Raw genomic sequence first — 17,488 nt, 5'->3', positions numbered from 1 at the left:
GTGACCTACTGAACTGATTAAACTTTTGATAGATTCTTAATATAATCACATCATACATTATGAAGTGGGAGAAAATAAAAGGGTGGGCCTCTGGAGGATGTAGGCAAAGGTAAGCATGGCCCTGGGATTCTTATCTTTCTCTGGCCACTTCCTATAGATCCTTCTCTTTGGTTCCAGTCTATCATGAAGGATTCCCTTGGCCACATACTCTGCCACTACTATGGCATTTTGCTCAAGGACATAGAGTCACGAAATTAGGGATTAAGCATTGTGAATGTGTGAGCTAAAACAAATATTTCCTTCAGTTCTTTGGTCATACAAAAGTAACTAAAGCAGGCGATAAGGTCATCTAGGGTTTCCCTTCCAGGGAACTACAGAACCTTAGTCTCTTCTGCTTTTGCTTCCTGGCCAGCAAGTGAGCAGTTTGTGCTGATCCCTGCTTGGCCATGTGGAAGAGATAGTGTGATACAATTACTGCCCCTGGAGCAGAGCCAACAGATCATGGGCCTCCATAGGGGTTGATGGTTGCAGTGCACATAAGGCTTGCTTGATTGATTGATTGATAGATAGATAGATAGATAGATAGATAGATAGATAGATAGATAGACAGACAGATGGATAGGTAGATAGATAAATTATACAATATAATATATACATACAATTTAATATATTTGCTGACAAAGGCAGGCAGATCTCTGAATTCAGTTACAATGTTAAAAAAGGTTCTTGCTGTCTCTTTCTAAGAATCAAGGGGCTGGGGTCATGAGATGCTGATTCATAGAATAATCCAAATGGAACCTGGGGAATTGACTAAATTGATATGTAAATAAAAGAGTGGCCTTTTGGTCTGTCAGAGATGAGCTATCCAGAGAGAGAGCTGCCCCCAGAGAGAGCTTTCAGGACAGCTGTCTTGTGCAGAACATAGGCCATTAGCTTGTAACCCATAACTTGACTTCAACCAGGTTGTTTGTCTGCTTGCTTTGCTTTGCTTTGCAGCTCCCAGATACTAAGAACCCCCTCCAACCTGAGTGAGGCCAGCCCTAGATAAGTTTGCTCTACCAGGTAATGCCACCATTTCTTTTCAATACTCCACCAAAAAGCCCCAAGCAATAGATTTTGAGACAAAGTTTCTCTTTTCTTTTTATGTTAATTACCTTAGATATTTTGCTTAGCAATGGCTCTCATATGCAAAAGGAAGCCTAAGTATAGTATAAAGGGTTAAAGCTGCAGAAGATAGGGCTGAAACTGGGGTGAGTGCTCTGTTAGAGAGGACAGTCAGAGGCCCCTCTGAGAGGCTGCTGTCAGGGCAGAGGTCAGTGTGAACAAAAAAAGGGAGTTATCTAATTACCAGAAAGAAAAAGACTTCCAGCAAAGAGAAAAGTAAGTACAAAGGTCCTGAGGTCAGAACTAGCTTGTTATCTTTCAAAGAAGAGAAGGATCAATGTACTTAGAGAAGGGGTAGGAAGGCTAATGTGAAACTGGGGGGTCAGAAACCAAATAGGCAAAGAGAAGCCAGACTTGAAGGCCATGGTGAAGAGTGTAAACTGTATGCTGAATATGATATAAACTGCTGAAGGTTATGTGTTTGTATGTGGCATGCATTGCGCACACATGCGTGTGTGTGTGTGTGTGTGTGTGTGTGTGTGTGTGTGTGTGTGTGTGTGATATTGACATGTATGTATAGCTGATCCGCACCTTGTATCTTTCTTAACCACTCTGAACATTATTTTCTGAAACAAGGTCTTCTCATTCAACCTGGAGATCACCAACTCAGGTAGGTTGTCTGGCCAAGAAGTTCCAGGGATCCTCCTGTCTCTGCCTTCCACGTTTAGGGGTTACAGACATGTGCCATTGCAGGCCATTACATATGTGGTGAGGGACCTGAACTTAGTTCCCCAAAGCTTTAATGAGTGAGTCATCTCCCCAACTCTGAAGTCTTTACAAGGAAATACAAGGATTGTAAAATTTGGTTTCAAATTATGACTCAGGGTGCTACAGGAAAAGCAGACCTCGGTCAGGCAGGATTCAAGCAAGAAGGCAGCTGCGATTATCATCCAGCTGGACAGAATGGTCCATGACAAATCCAGCCCTCTTCCTGTCTCTAGACATAAAGTGTTGGGACTCACAGGCATGTATATTTTCATCTGTAGATTTCCTGTAGCTGCTTTTACTATGACCGCAGAAGAAGCCAAGAATTTCAACAAAGGCAGGATGCCCCAAGAAGTTGAGGATAGTCAGCAACATACCCTAGAGAAGCCTGCCAATCTACTCTAGCACATGGATGAGCAGAGGTGGTAGAGGATGCTGATTTCTACACTGACTTGGGAAGCTATATTCACATAGGAATGAAGGCAGACCTCAGTCCATGTTCTTGTACCCCAAACTTGGCCTCTGGGTCACTTGACCCTAGATACTTTTATTGTTGTTGCTGTTGCCTCTGACTACTGCCACAGGGAAAAACGTCTAGTCAAAATAGAAGTTTTATAGTACTTCAATGGTTCCAAGAAACACAACCATGGAAGCATTTGGCATTACCTCTTCTTCCAGCATGCACTTCTTTATAGTTGCTATCCACAAGGAAGCAATGGCCAGCAGCTTTGGTTATTTCGGAAGGCCACAGACACTGCAGGGTCCCTGAAGAAGGTCTGTGTCCCACTCCTGTATCTCAGATCTTTCTATTTCTGTGTGTCCAGCTGATTTACCACTCTCACGTCTTGTTCTCGGTTTTCTCCAAAATGCAGAGGGGCCCTGTATCCAGGGTATTAGCATCCACAGAAGGAGTCTTCCACTAATGACTCGGGAAGAATATTCATGTTCCAGCTTCCTAGCAAGCCAGGGTCTTCACTTTAAAACCCACACTCTCTCCAGGAAAGCTGAGACCCAGGTGTCTAGAGTAGCAATGCCCCTTTCACTGGCTGGTCTCTCTCTGTTCAAATGCTAAATCAATAGTCTCTTGAATTCACCCACAGGCCCCTAATCTTACTCTAGACATCCCAATCCCCTGTACTGCCTCATTCATTTCCCAAACACAGGCTATGTCTGTTGTGTACAGGCAGGTCCAGGGATGGATACAGACTAAATGCCAATTCATGGTGGCTTCATGGTGGTATACTGTCTGTGATCCATGAATAGGGGTGCCCTGCAGTCCCATGACTTCATTAGAATAAAGCTCCAGCTTTTATGATGATACAAAGATTCTGAAAGTAGCCCTGACTTTCATTGCCACACCCAAACATGTCACCATTGCGTATCTCTTTATTAGATTCTTGCTTCCCATGTTTCAAAACTGATTCAACCTATCTCTGTCCACATACTTGCTTAGGCCACAGGATCCATTCCATCATTTACAGGATGACTCAGAGTCTCCCTCCAATCCCTTTTCAAGACTGCATTGCTCATTTTGGATTGTGTCACAGGACCTACCGTTCTGGACTTTACAGAAGATGTAAAATGGAAGGGAGAGATAAGTGGGCTTGAAAGCTATGTAAGCTTGAGAAATATCCATCTTTTCTCCTTCATTTGTAGAAGGGGGTTATTAACAGCCTGCTTCAGAAGATTATTGCTAAGATACCTAAGCTCATGTAGCAGGTACCCGATATTCATTCCATGATATGTGCTGTAAGTTTAAATGTGCCCTCTAGCCACACCACAACTGTATCATAGCATCTGGCACCTTCTTGATTCAATAAATAGAAACTTAAAAGAAGATAAGAAGTCAACAGCTTCAGTCCTTTAAGATGTCCAAATACAGCTATGAACTCAAGTGTGTACAGACTGGTTTGAATCAGAATGGTCTCCACATAGGGTCATATGTTTGAATGCTTAGTCATTAGAGAGTAGAACTGTTTGAAAGGATTAGGAGGTATAGCCTTGTTGGAGGAAATGTGTCTCTGGGACCTGGTTTTAAGGTTTCGAAAGCCTAACCTAAGTCTAATGTCTCTCTTCTTGCTGTCTGCAGATCTAGTTGTAGAACTCCCAGTTACTTTGCCAATACCATGACCACCTGCACGCTACCATGCTACCCACCATGATGATAATGGTCTAATCTCTGAAACTATAAGAAGACCCCAGTTAAATGCTTTTCTGCTTAAGAGTTGCCATGGTCATGGTGTCACTTTATAGTAATAAAATAGTGACTAAGACACAGACTCAGAGTAGTAAGTGAGCAAAAAATCCTAAGGTAAGAGAGTGCTCTGCTTCAGGCAAAGCATGCTTAGAATGTATAGCCTTCTGTCACCAACTCAGGATACAAGATGATTAGTTCCAGATGCGGAAAATCTTTACATATCTTCATATGTAAAGCATGAGAAAACTATATTTAAAGAAGAAAAATAAACAAGATAATGCTGAACATTATAAGTAAAGCATTTCTGCATGTGACATCAACCTACAAGCTGGACCTGATGACCTTGGTTCTCTCTCTTTCAGAAGAGTAAGTCCTACATATACCTTAAAGTTAAGTCTCCACAATCTGGAACAGCATCCCTTAAAGCCAGGGCAAGAAACATGGAGAGAGCCTTTGAGCAATGTCCTCTAAAAATGGTGAAAAATGAAACTGTTGATCATAACATTGTAGGCACTTACCTAGTGCTAGGGTCTGAACAAATGACATCGTCTCTCTGGACAAGGAAGCTGTGGTAGTTGGACTAAGAATGGGACCTACAGGCTCATAAATTTTGATGCTTGGTCTCAAGAGAGTAGTGCTATTTGAAAGGATCAAGAGATGTGGCCATTTTAGAGAAAGTGTGTCACTAGAGGTGGACTTTTAGGTTTGCAAAATCCTAAGCCAAGCCCAGATTCTTTCTCTTCTTGTTGACTATACATCTGGGTATAGAACTCTCAGAAATTTTCCAACAACATGTCTGCCTACAAGCCAGCATGTTTCTTGCCATGATCATAGACTAAATCACTGAAACTGTAGGCCAGCCCCAATTCAATTATTTCTTTTATAACAGTTGCCTTGGCCATGGTGTCTCTTTACATCAATAGGACACTAATACAGAACCCATCAGATAAATATATTTTCCTTATCCTATTGTATAGGAGGAAATGTGAGCTTTACATGAAGTTACTACAGGCAGCAGAGACTAAGGCCAAAATGGAAGTTTAGGTGTGTTCCAATCTGTAGTCTCTAATCATGACTCCATTATTATGTCCCAGTAGGACTCACCTGATGATCCACACATACCTCTCTTTTTTTAAGACACTAACACCATGGTGAAATGTTCTGAGTACCTAGTAGGATATAAAATGAACTTGGACAACACATTTAAAAATCACCAGTGTGTGAATATTAAAATGCAGCTGAGTAACTCCTGTTTAGGACAGCCACATCCTTTAGCCAAGCAAAATACCACAAAATGGAAGATACCAGCAAGCTCAGAAGCAGATTGGGGGGAATGAGAACATTTATGAGCAGTGGCCTGGAACAGGTAGGCACAGGATGTGCTGTCAACTGAGTGAAACCTCAATTACAGAGTAATCTAACATATAGCCAGTACATTACCACAACTCAATAAACAGCTCTTCAGATTTAAGTAATTCCAATTTGCTTTCGTTGCGGGACTGAGTTGCCTAGAGAATGCTGATACTACCTACAACTAAGATTAGGCTGAATCTTCCAAGACCCTGATTTTTACTCTGATAGGATGCTGGTAATCCAGGCAACATGAGAGCATGCTAGCTTGCAGAGAGGCAGGGATTTGCTCTGCTCTTCTCAGTGCACACTTGCCATGCACCTCAGTTGCTGGAGGGCTCTTGGTTGTAGAGAGGTCACAGTTTGAATGAATGACATAAAGCATAAAGGCTGCCCATGTAACCAGGTGATGCAACAGCAGGACTATCTACTGAGCTTCTAGGACTCATCAGGAAAAGGTAGGCAGTAGAGAGAACCCAGAGAACTCTGACTTAAGAACATCTAATGCTGATGCTCCCCAGCTACATTTTAATACATTGTCCCTCTTTCCTTATGCTCAAGTATTACTACATGGGGATTAAGCAAAGGCCTTAAATGATATCTCCAAGGCAACAGGTACTGGATGAGATGCCCAGTCCTGCTCACTGAGTTCTTCTTGTCCTTACCTGGGGACAGCTATCTGATGTAGCATTCATTTGCTCATTTCTTAGAGAATGAGTTATCAGACAACTCCAAGAACTTCTGCACTGATCATCTCATTTCTCCCACACAACATCCTCCCAGGGATAAAATCCTATAACCCTGTTTCCAGATGTAATGGCTGAGGCCTTGAGCGATTGAGCTGGGCCAGGGATTCCAAACTAGAAATCTGGACTCCAGCAATACTGTATGCATGGAAGAAAGCCACATCAGTGTGATGAGCAAAATCTGCCACCACTCAAGAAGAAGAATGAGAATGTTCCAACAGCAAGTGGCCTTTAAGAAGACTTGGTGTGTATTGTTTTTCAGATATTTCTCCTATCCCTGATAAAGAGATAGCTACTATTTTTCTTTTCATTTTGAATTCAAACTAAGGATTTTAGTGGAGAGAGACCTTCTTCATGAGCCCCTGTCCTCAAATGGTCTCATCCTCTGCCTTCAAGTAGTCACTGGACAACCACAGCAGGCTGACTGGTTTCCTATAGGTACCGTTGAATGGCCCTCCTCTCATTTTGTCTGTGTATTGTGGAGAGGAGTTGCCTCTGCCTTCTCCACTGTTATCTGCACCCCCGTGGCATTGATTATAACATTGGGATACCAGGAGCCAATAAGGCCCCAATTCCCTCCAGGCCTTCCAATATAAGTAATGCAGCACACCTCAGACTCAGCTCCAACTTCAGCTTTGCCCCTTAGGATAACCTCAGCTCCTCAATCCCCCTAGGCTGACTTTCCATGATATAAAAGAAGTTGAAATCAAACCAGTGTCCATACCTGCAATTAAGATAAACTGACACAGCATACATGAGGGGACTCTTCTGTATTGACGGGATCCAGAAAAATGACTTATCACACACTCAACATTAACATGTGTGGGAAAGAGGCACTAAAATCCAAAATGTAAAATCCTGTGCCAAAAAAGTAAATGAATTTCATCAAAGTGTCATTAGATGGGGTCAGATTACAGAAAGTGCCAATGCACCATTGTCTGCCGTGGAGAAGTCATAGAACCTCCCAGCACATCTCTCAAAGGAGAGCATGGGGATGGGGTTATGGAGTTGCAATGGCTTCTGGGTCATATTGACATACTTGGCTAGTGCATCAGGGACCAGAGCTCATACTGGTCCCTTTTCCTTAACTAAGCCTCAGTTGGCAACAGCCAACAAAAGACAAAGCACTGTTGTCATGGCCACCTCTCCCAGCCTAGGCAGCCTTGCTTCAGGCAAACCCCTGCCCCAGCAGCCTCAGGATTACCACTCTCCCACACTTCTTCCCCCCTGACTATGAATAGAAGACTCAAGAAAGAAAACAAAGCAAGCATTTTTCTGGCCTCATTTTTCTGTTAGTACAAATATTAGGGGTGCAGCAGTGACTCTGGTAGTCTGCCCCACTCTCTCACCGCCACTTAATGCCAGGTGCCTATAAGATGTTAGCAAATGTAAGAGAATGTGGCATTCCACTGCAGGACTCCCATAGCAGAGTTGGAAATCAACCAACCATGAAAAAGCACAGTGAGTGTCTCTGGGGACAGCTCAGAAAATTACATGGAGTATTTGAAAGGCCTGCAAAGGCCACTGTGTCATATGAATCAATCTCATGGGACTGGGGGCTGAGGTAGGGGTTCAAAGATCTGAGCCTAATGTGATCAAAGTGATGGTTTCTTTTATACATTAATGGCACTTCATGTGAATGAACTTAAAGGTGCTTTTTGGTATTATTTTGTTCATGACTACCTAATTTGTTGATCTTCAGCTTAAAGGTTCATAACATTATGGAGATGAAATAAATGCCAGCTGAAACCAATAATTTACTCAAATATCTTAAAGTTGAGACTCATGAATTGGTGGGACCATGCTAATGGAATTAGTCCAACATTAGCAACTTCTGGGGTCTGGTGAGCACAGAACCCCTGCCAGGTATAGCCCTTGAATGGGAACAATTCAAGGAGTTCAGATATCACCTTTTCTTTCCCAGAGCTCAGGTCACAAAAGGGAAATAAATAAAGCATAAGCAGAGGGAAGTGGCTCTTGTAAAGTGTGATACAACCTATGTAGGTACATTATTTACTTTCCGATTTCTGGGCTGTGATAAGATGCCCTGTCAAAGCCAATGTAAAGGAGGCCTTAGTTTGGTTCCAGAGTGAGGTCCATCATGGTAGGAAGTTGTGGCAGCAACAACTTGAGATAGCTGACTGCATTTCATCCACAGTCATGAAGCAGAGGGAAATGAATGCTGGGATTCACTTTCTCCTTCTTATCCACTCCAGGTCCTCAGTGAATGTAACTACGCTGCCTTGAGTTAACAGTTAACATGTCATCTCCATGTTGATTCCATATGGAAAATGCCTCAGGTATGTCATAAGTGCAGCCAGAGGCTTGTCTGATAGATGGTTCTAGACCCTGTCAAACTGACAATATTAACCATCGAAGTAAGAAAGGAGACAAGTTGATGCCAGTGACATTATATCATCTTCTACTTGGATATTCAACTGGAGTCAAGATAGTTCAGAAGAAAGGGTCCAGGGGTCCAGACAGGGATCTCTATTTTGGCCCCATTAAATTCACCAGTCACACAGACCCAGAAAAGAGGATGCAAGATTTTTACACCAACCCATGCTCAAACAGAAACAAAGCAACAGCAGAAACTCAGAGCCTTCTGAGAATCAAGCATTTACTTTTTTCTCCCTTCAAACACAGCAGGTATTATTCTACAGCTGGCATAATATGAACGGGCTCATTATTTCATTCACTAAATATTGCTATACTGAAATTTTAATCAGTGAACATAGCAGTGATAAAATGAATACAGCCATACACTGTTGATGCCTGTGTAAACCGTCAAACCCTTCTTTGCAGAAGCAATATTGCAATACAAAGAAGAAAAATCCATAATGATGTTCATATGCTTTGGACTACCAACTCAACTTCCTGCGAAATTATTCTAAGGACAGAATCTTGTTCTGTATAATAAAAAAAAAAATTGTGGATGGGGGGGACTGGGCTGATGTTGCACACTAAAATGAAGAAATGACAAAACAAAAACACCTGGAAATGCCTAAACAACTAAGAAGATGGAGATATTTGAAAAGAGGAAAATGCCATAGCGTCAGTAATAGTGTCAGATCTTGGAACCTCTCCTTAAGATGGATCCTAAGTGGAGCCTATGGTATGCTTACAGACATATCATGGCTGTCTTCCTAGAGGCCCAACTGACTGAGACAGATGCAGATAACTTACACCCAACCAATGGACTGAAGTAAAGTACCACTGTGGTTGAATTAGGGAAAGGCTGGAAGAAGCTGAAGAGGAGGGCCACCCCATAGGAAGACCAGAAGACTCAACTATCCTGGAGCCCTGAGATCTCTCAGACACTGAGCCACCTACAAGGCAGCATACACTAGCTAGTCCAAGGATCCTGACACATATATAGCAGAGGACTGCCTAGTCTGGACTCAGCGGGAGAAGCCTCACATAACCCTCAAGAGACTTGAGGCCCCAGTGATTGGGGGAGCCTGGAGGCAGTGGGGTGGGAATGGAGGTGGGGTAGGAACATCCTCTTAGAGAGGGGTTCAGGAGGAATGGAATGAGGAACTGTGGGAGAACTGACTAGGAAGACTGTAAAAAAATAAAAAATAATTTTTAAAAAAGAATAATACATTGGATGGTATATGTTTCAGCTACTTTTTTGTTGGTGTGAAAAACACTGTGACCAAATGCTATTTAAGGAAGAAAAAGTTTGCTCATTCTTGAGATGATAGAAGGGGGGTCCCTAATGGTAGGGAGGCTTGGAAGCTGGTAACCAGAGCAAGGAGAAGAGAAACCACACCTTTAATCCCAAACACAATGCAGGGAGAGCCAACTAGCAGTTGGATGAGGCTGAGGCTATGGCCTCTCAAAACCCACCCCTAGGGATATACCTCCTCTATCAAGGTTCTACAGCCTTCTCAAACAGTGCCAGAAACCTGATGCCAAGTTTTCAAGGCAAACAAGTACAGGGAAACTGATAAACATTGACTTCAGACCATCTGGGAGGTAGGATCATTATTTTAACAGCCTTTCTGAAATGTTGTCATTATATGGAATTGTCAGTTAGAAACTCCTCACAAACATTTCAGTGGAACATCGCTAAAGCACAAAGGACATGTGTTCATCTTGAAAAATAAATTAAAGTCTAATTTGGAGGTTGCCGTGTGTGTGTGTGTGTGTGTGTGTGTGTGTGTGTGTGTGTCCGTCCTATATGGGAGAGTGTTGGTGGGAAGATCAGTTGGGGAGATGGGGAATCTCTCTTGCAATGTTGGGGGGGGGAGCAACAGGTAAGAGAAGGGACTTGCTGTGTAAAAAGAGTAAAGAAGATCCAGTATCCAGCCACTCGGTAAAGTTGTGGCATGGTGGCACTCACCTTTCACGATCAGCTCTGCATAGTTGGACACACCAGACCCACCATCTGAGCGGATCACGCAGCGATACTTGGAGACGCTGCGTTGAGAGGTGTCTGCCACACTCACTGTGGCTGAGAAGCGCCTGTGGTTGACCACCCTCGTGACCATGAGTGCTGTATCTCTGCCATTCCATTGCTGGGGACATAGGAAGGGAAGGGAAGAAGACATCTTAGCATCACAGGCTTCCTGGAAACCATCAACATAGACCCCATGACCCTCGCTTGCTCCAGGGGCCCAGCACTCTCTTGTAACAGATTGACGATCAGTTTCTATCTAGCCTGAACTATGGTTCTGACTAAAATAAAAAGTAAGTCTAAGCCACTAGGTACACTAGCGTATGTCTGTCAGCCCAGCACTGTATAAGCTGAGATGGGAGACTTACAAGTTTGAGACCAGCCTGCCTAATAAGATCTCTTCTCAAAAGTATAAAGGAAGGGAGAGAAAAGATAATTAGATAATTCGGGGGGTGGAGGGAGTGATGCTTGATTGGAAGGAGCTGGAACAAAAACTCCTCCTAATAACCCCAGCTCCTGGCTCAGCCCACATTTGGAGTTGCATACACCCCTTTACCCGTCCTCCCTTCTATTTCCACTCATCTAATAAGCAGACTACACAGAGTTTCCCCAAGACAGACTGCAACACATTAACAAACCCCAGCCCATGCAGAGTACTAGCAAACAGCCTGCCTTTGATTACCTCAGCCAGTGATTGATGTCTTACCCACCCATAGACTATGAGTCCCCTTGCACCAGGATGTCACCACACATAGGGGATTCCCTACCTCCCCACTCTGTCACATGTTCTCTCCTCTGCCTGGAATGTTCTAAATGCCCGGGAACAGCCCCCCTCCCTCCCTAGAAAAACTTATGTTTAGCTCACCCCCATCTCTAGGCAGTTCCCTTATCATTCACACCACTATCTCAAAGTCAGCTCTGCTGTTCTCTTATGCAAACATTCCCCAGATCCTGGTCCATGACTATCCCCCACTTGAGACTATGGGTCCTCAAGAGACAAGACTCCCTATACTTCCTGTGGTAACTTTACCAAGGCTTGCAATATCATGACAAATACACATAGGTGTTTGTCTTCAGCAACCAGAGGGAGTTTTAGGTGTGATGTTTGGGGCTGAATAGATTCTTTCCCAGTAGCAAGCTATAAGAATTGATAAAGCATGCCTGTGGGTATATTCTGAGTGGATATTTACTAAGCACCCAATATGTGGCAGACCCTGAGCTGGGTGCTTTTGTATAATTCTCCGTTTAATCTTCACAGCCTTGTTGAGGTACGTGTTATTGCTGATCTTCTCAGAAGAATCAAATGTCATAGAGGTTAAATAAATATGTAGAACAAACACATCCCTCATCCTGGCTTTCTAGCATCAAGTCATACACCTTTCCCTAAGACTTTATCCCCATTGCCTGCCTTAATATAACTTTTATCTCTAAAGTGAAATGGAGGGTTTTACTTGTCTGGTTGGATTTAGAGAAACCTGGCGATTTATGATTCTCAGGCCCAAAGTCTTTCCACATGTGATCTCTAGTGCTCCTTCCGGGAAGTAAATAGTTTCTCCATGTCCACTCATAACCCATTTCTCCTGTCATTTTCCAACCCGCCTCCCGTTGGCAACATGTTAGGATGGGGACACAGCCACTGGCAGGGCCAGGCACCTGATCAGCTTCCTGGTGGCTCATGAGGCAACTGAGCATTGGCAATGCCACAAAGATACAGTGAACTAAGAGAAGGGAACAGAATCACCGAAGCTCCTTCCAGAGGGAGGGAACTGCTTCAAACTAGCTAGGGAGTCAAAGGGGACATTTTCCTTGGTTTTGTTATTTTAACATCCTAACACATTCGGTCTCAAATATGTATCACTTCCACACTTACAAATATTAAAGTACATGTTACTTTCAAAGTCAGGACAGCAAGAGAGGTGGCCATAGCCTCCCTCCTATTCCATAAATGACCCAGCATGACCAGAATCAAGCCATGCAAAGATCAGAGGGCACCGGGGACTGTAGCTGCCAACCAGTGCATACCTTGGGGTATCCTTGCAAGAGATGATACAGCTTAGTCCCAGGTATGAGAAGCTACCAAACATGCACATGCCCCCGCACACACACACACTCACAGGCATATATGCACAGTCACAGGTACAAACATGCACACTCACAGGCACATACACGTACTCAGAGGCACATGCATGCACACCTTTCACATTAGCATAAGGATGGAGAGAGGATTCTGTCAAATATGAGAATTGAACCCTGATTTGAAAAGGTGCTGAATAAACTTCAGAAGATACAAAGTTATCCAAGGGGTCCATTTTTCCCATTTCTTAGCAAGGCAGTGTAAGAATACCATAGTAATGCAGTTAAGTCTGTGATGAACAATTAGACAGATACTGTCCAGCCTGATTTATTTATCACACTTCCATCTTTTTTGCTCTCCTGCTCCATATACAATGGATTTGTCAAAAACCCACAAGCAGTGGGGTGACTGCAAGGATTAAATGAGTCAGCACACAAACCACTTAGAACAAAAAGGAACATTCTGGTGTTACAAGAGTTTTGCAAATTAACCATGAAATTAGGAAAAGAAAAAGTGCCCTCAGTGGAATAATATCTCCCAAAGACACCCATACCTAATACCTAGGACCTGTGAATATATATGTTTATGGAAAGCTATGACTCAGTGAAGGATGTTAAGGTTGGAGTGTCATTTGGAGTTATGTATCTGGGACCAGAGAATCACAGCGTTCTCATGTTGGAGTGAGGATAGGGGTGGGGTCATGGGATGGTGAGTGAGGATCAGAGAAGGAGGCAGATGGAAGGGCAGGTCAGAGGGAGAGAGCCCCTCACTTTCTTCTGAAGGAGGGATTCAAGAGTTAAAGCTGAGGTCCTGGGTAACATTATAGTGGGAGGGGGACAGAGTCTCTCTAGACCCTTACAAGCATGCCCAACCTTCTGTCATTGTAAAGCATTATCATCTACATTATCATCAAAAATCTGTGAAGTCAAGGCTGGAGAGATGGCTCAGCAAGTAAGAACACCAGCTACTCCTCCAGAGGACCTGGCTTCAATTCCTAGCATCCACACTGCAGATCATAGCCACCTATCACTCTAGTTATAGGCCATCCATTATTCCCTTCTGGCCTCTTCAGGCACTGCATGCCCATAGTACTCAAACACACATGAAGGCAAAATCCTCATACACTTGAAATAAAAATATACTTTTTTTCTGAAATTAAAAAGAGGACTATGCAACCAAATACAAAAGGAACTGAAAAATCTTCACAACTTCTATATTTACAATCGTGGGGCCGGTTACATTCATAGCTATCCATGGCTACATACAATCTATGGGTCAGAGGCTGGGCATATTCTCAAGGAACATAGCCTACGAACATCTCAATTCTATATGCAAAACTCAGTGAACCTCCGTCTTGACTGCTCATCTCTATGATGGCAGAAAAATAAATTTTTTCCGAACTGTTAGGTTTGTAGAATTTATTTTAGTAGCAATAGGAAGCTAATACTTTAAAAAGGGGGGGCTGGATAAGTACAAGGGCTGCATTGTGCACATTTACATTTTATCTTGATGTTGCCTCCTGTATCATTTACTTATCTTCTTAATGATGTCAGATTCTGGCAGAACTGAAGAGGATTAAGTGCCTTCCCTTGAACTGTTCACTTTCCCCCCCTTTCTGATCAGCTCCTGAACCGAGAACCTTTCTCCCATTGAAGGATAGGAAATTGCAGGTTGTCTTATAAAATCTTTGGAAAACAGGCCTTTTGATAATCATACTTGTCATATTGGGAGCAGGTAACAGCGGGGCAGAGACGTGCAGAATGGCCCAGAGTCCAGGCAGAAATAGTACAGGGATGGACTGTGGGCAAGGAGAACTGGAGGTTAAATTTAGGGATGAGCCCTCATGGGCAGAGGCTTATATTAGTGTGAATGGCTCAAACAAGGCAGGGGAGGGCAGGTGAAGGCTGAAGGTCAAGACAGACAAGCAGGAGCCTAAACCTCCAGAGGAAGGAATGACAGACATACTACAAGCCCAGGGCATAGATGCTCCAATGAGAAGAGACCTAGATGTCTTGAAAGCTATGGCCACGTAGAAAAGAAATTCAAACAGAGTGCATGTGTAAGAATCACATGTCACAGCTACTGCCACAGCCCCAGATAAATGCCAAATAGGAAATGCAAAGAAGATAACACAAGGGAATTTGGTTAAATGAGGAAAAAAAAAAAAAAAAAAAGAACCCAGAAATCTAGGTCCCCGGGTTTGAGTGACACAGGGAACATCTTACTTTCATTTCCTTTGAAGTGACAAAATATCTTGACATAAAGCAACTTGGAGGAGAGAGGGGGTTATCTGGCTCATAACTCTGTATTCAATTCATCCTATCAGGGAGTCATGGGGGCAGGGAGGGAAGCAGAAGCTTAAAGCAGTCAGTCACGCCCACAGTCAAGAGCAGGAAGAAAGAAATGCATACATGTTTATCACTGAACTGAAGTTTTCTATTCTTCTGCAGTCTGGGTATAATATAGGGAATGGTGCCTCCCACTTTCAGATTGGGTCCTTGCTAGGCAATTAGGACAATTATGTAGAGACATGCCCATGGGCCAACACCTCAGACAGTTCTTTATTGGCATGAATACTTGGCACTGTGCACGCCACCACACCATGTTGGATTGACCATGCCATGTCTGATACAATGTTGTTAAAGCAGCTGACTTAAGGGGTTGATTTTGTTTTTTTAATTATTAAAACTAACAATTTCTGAAATGGCCCTAAACATACTTCTGTCATTTTTGTGCTATATATTTATATCATGCAGAGTTCTTATCTTTGGCAATTATTAAATAAAAATATTGGTCAACTCTGAAAAGTATTGAAGAGGCTCCATTCTGGAGTATTGGATATTCAGTCAAGATTTAATTCTCTATGCAAAAACTAGTATGTATATCTATTTGATTAGTACTCAGGTTTGCTTTCATCTCCAATATAAAATTACATATATATCAAGCATTTAAAATATTTCCTTATAATTTCTTGCCAGTGAATGTTTTTTTACGTGCCTGACTTATATATCCTATACACCAAGGGAGAATGTTCTCAAAATAAAAAGATGTTGCTACTGAAAAGAGAAGGCCTTGCCTTAAAAAAGTGTTGCCCAGGGGCCAACATCTGAACATGTAGCCAGTTGTAAGTCATAGCAAGATGAGGAAATTGAGCATTGGCTGAAGGGGAGCTAGAGGCAGCTTGATTACACAGGCACAGAGAATGAGAAATTTTGCTTCTAAAGATGCTCTAATAAGGACGGTAAAAGCATCCATGATGCCTGACACCTTCCCATCTCTACCCCTCTCCTACAGTAAATTACACTTGATGCCCCTGAACTCCAATAAGCATTACTTTGAAATCTGAAAGTATTTATATTCTGAATATTTTGCTTCCACTGGTAGAGTTTCTTTTTGTGTTTGTTTTAATGAGAACAGAAAGTGCAAATATTCTACAATAAAACACTGTTTCCTAATATAACACATACATGCACACATGCACGCACACACACACTCACTCACAAGCACACACACAAATTGCATGACTGAATTGGATAAATATTTTGTTCAATTTAGGATTAATGTGAGCATTGAAGTAAAAGTCAAACTAATGTAATTGTGTTTTTAAGGTCTTAAAGCCATCTCGTCTACTGCCCAGGGTAGTCTCTTAATATAGCTTAGCCCAACCCTGTCTGATGTGGCTGCTACTCTAGCATCTCTGGGATATTGTTGTGCTAACACACCTGGCCTGACTGGCATCTTTGAGGGCTTGGATTTTACTCAGCACTGTGTTCACTGGCTAGCTAGGAATTACTTCATCCTTTTAAAACCCCGGGGGAAAGTTCTCAAAGGGTGGTCCCTGGACTGGCCACCTCAGTAGCTCTGGGGAACTTGTTAGCAGTATACAATTGTAGGAGATCTGCAGCTGATATCCATTTGTAGATGCTGTTTATTGGCCCTTGGACTCGGAGTTTTCTCCCCTTTCCCTATTCTATTATTAATCACTCTGGAAATGTACTCATTATTTTACAGAACAGAAACCGAGAGACTGTGGGATGTGGAAGGTATAATTTCTGCCCAGAGGAATATGCAGGCTGAGTAAAGATTCTAGCAAAACAACAAAAAGGCAAAAACATAAACACCGAATAGAGCACTGAAATAGCCCACTTCACAGAGGAAAAACAGGGTGGGTGTGGAAAGAGACCTGTTCTTACACTAGCCTGCAACAGTGTTTCTCAAGGCTGATGCTCAGGCTGGCTCACGTTACCATTCCGTGAACTAGAAATGTCGGCTCTCTGCTCCGGCCTTAGACCTCATCAATTGGGAACTCAGATTAACCCTAAGCAATCATGTTATTTTTACCTTAGCAAAGTGATACTTGATGAAGTATGCCATGGGTCATAATAATTAATAGTCCACTAACCTTGGTCTGGGGCTCAACAACTTGAAAGTTAATCTCATCCTTAGTCCTTCAGGGGAAACCTAGTAGGCAAATAACACCCAAGAACACACAAATTAAAAGGCCTTATATTTAGGGCCAATTCCTGGGGCCAAGCATTTTGTTACTGCACCAAAGGCACTCATCCTCAGGATAAGGCTAAACCCATTTCAGGATGTACCCAGCAACATTCCTGACCTCAGAATGACTAACTTCTGCTTATAGAAGGTTACCAGTCACTCCGTCTGCTTTTCAAGGTAAATGGGCTACATATGGTTAGAGAGAGATCTAGATCATAGATTCTAGATCACATACTCTGCACAGAAGAAAGGAATATTACAGCCTAAACAGCCTTCTGCTCAGCCTCATGTTTACCAGCATCTCTCTAAAGGTAACAGTTGCCCATGAAATCAACCCCCCCCCCCCTCGCTCT

General features: G+C 42.8%; 1 protein-coding gene across 1 annotated transcript in view; it reads right to left on the bottom strand.

Moving 5' to 3' along the window:
- Nucleotides 1-9,880: 9,880 nt before the first annotated feature.
- Nucleotides 9,881-17,488, bottom strand: part of PTPRT (protein tyrosine phosphatase receptor type T) — a gene marked incomplete at both ends in the record, with an annotated part of 395,600 nt that continues 387,992 nt past the window's right edge. The window contains 2 exons of the mRNA XM_080925561.1: nt 9,881-9,903; nt 10,511-10,685. Of these exons, the coding sequence (XP_080781687.1) occupies nt 9,881-9,903; nt 10,511-10,685 (198 nt within the window). The remainder of the gene's footprint in view (nt 9,904-10,510; nt 10,686-17,488) is intronic.

The sequence above is a fragment of the Micromys minutus genome (genome assembly GCF_963924665.1).
Source record: "Micromys minutus genome assembly, chromosome: 11".
In the NCBI taxonomy this organism is placed as follows: domain Eukaryota; kingdom Metazoa; phylum Chordata; class Mammalia; order Rodentia; family Muridae; genus Micromys; species Micromys minutus.
The sequence above is the reverse complement of the archived record's forward strand: the minus strand, read 5'-3'. Positions and strand labels throughout refer to the sequence as shown.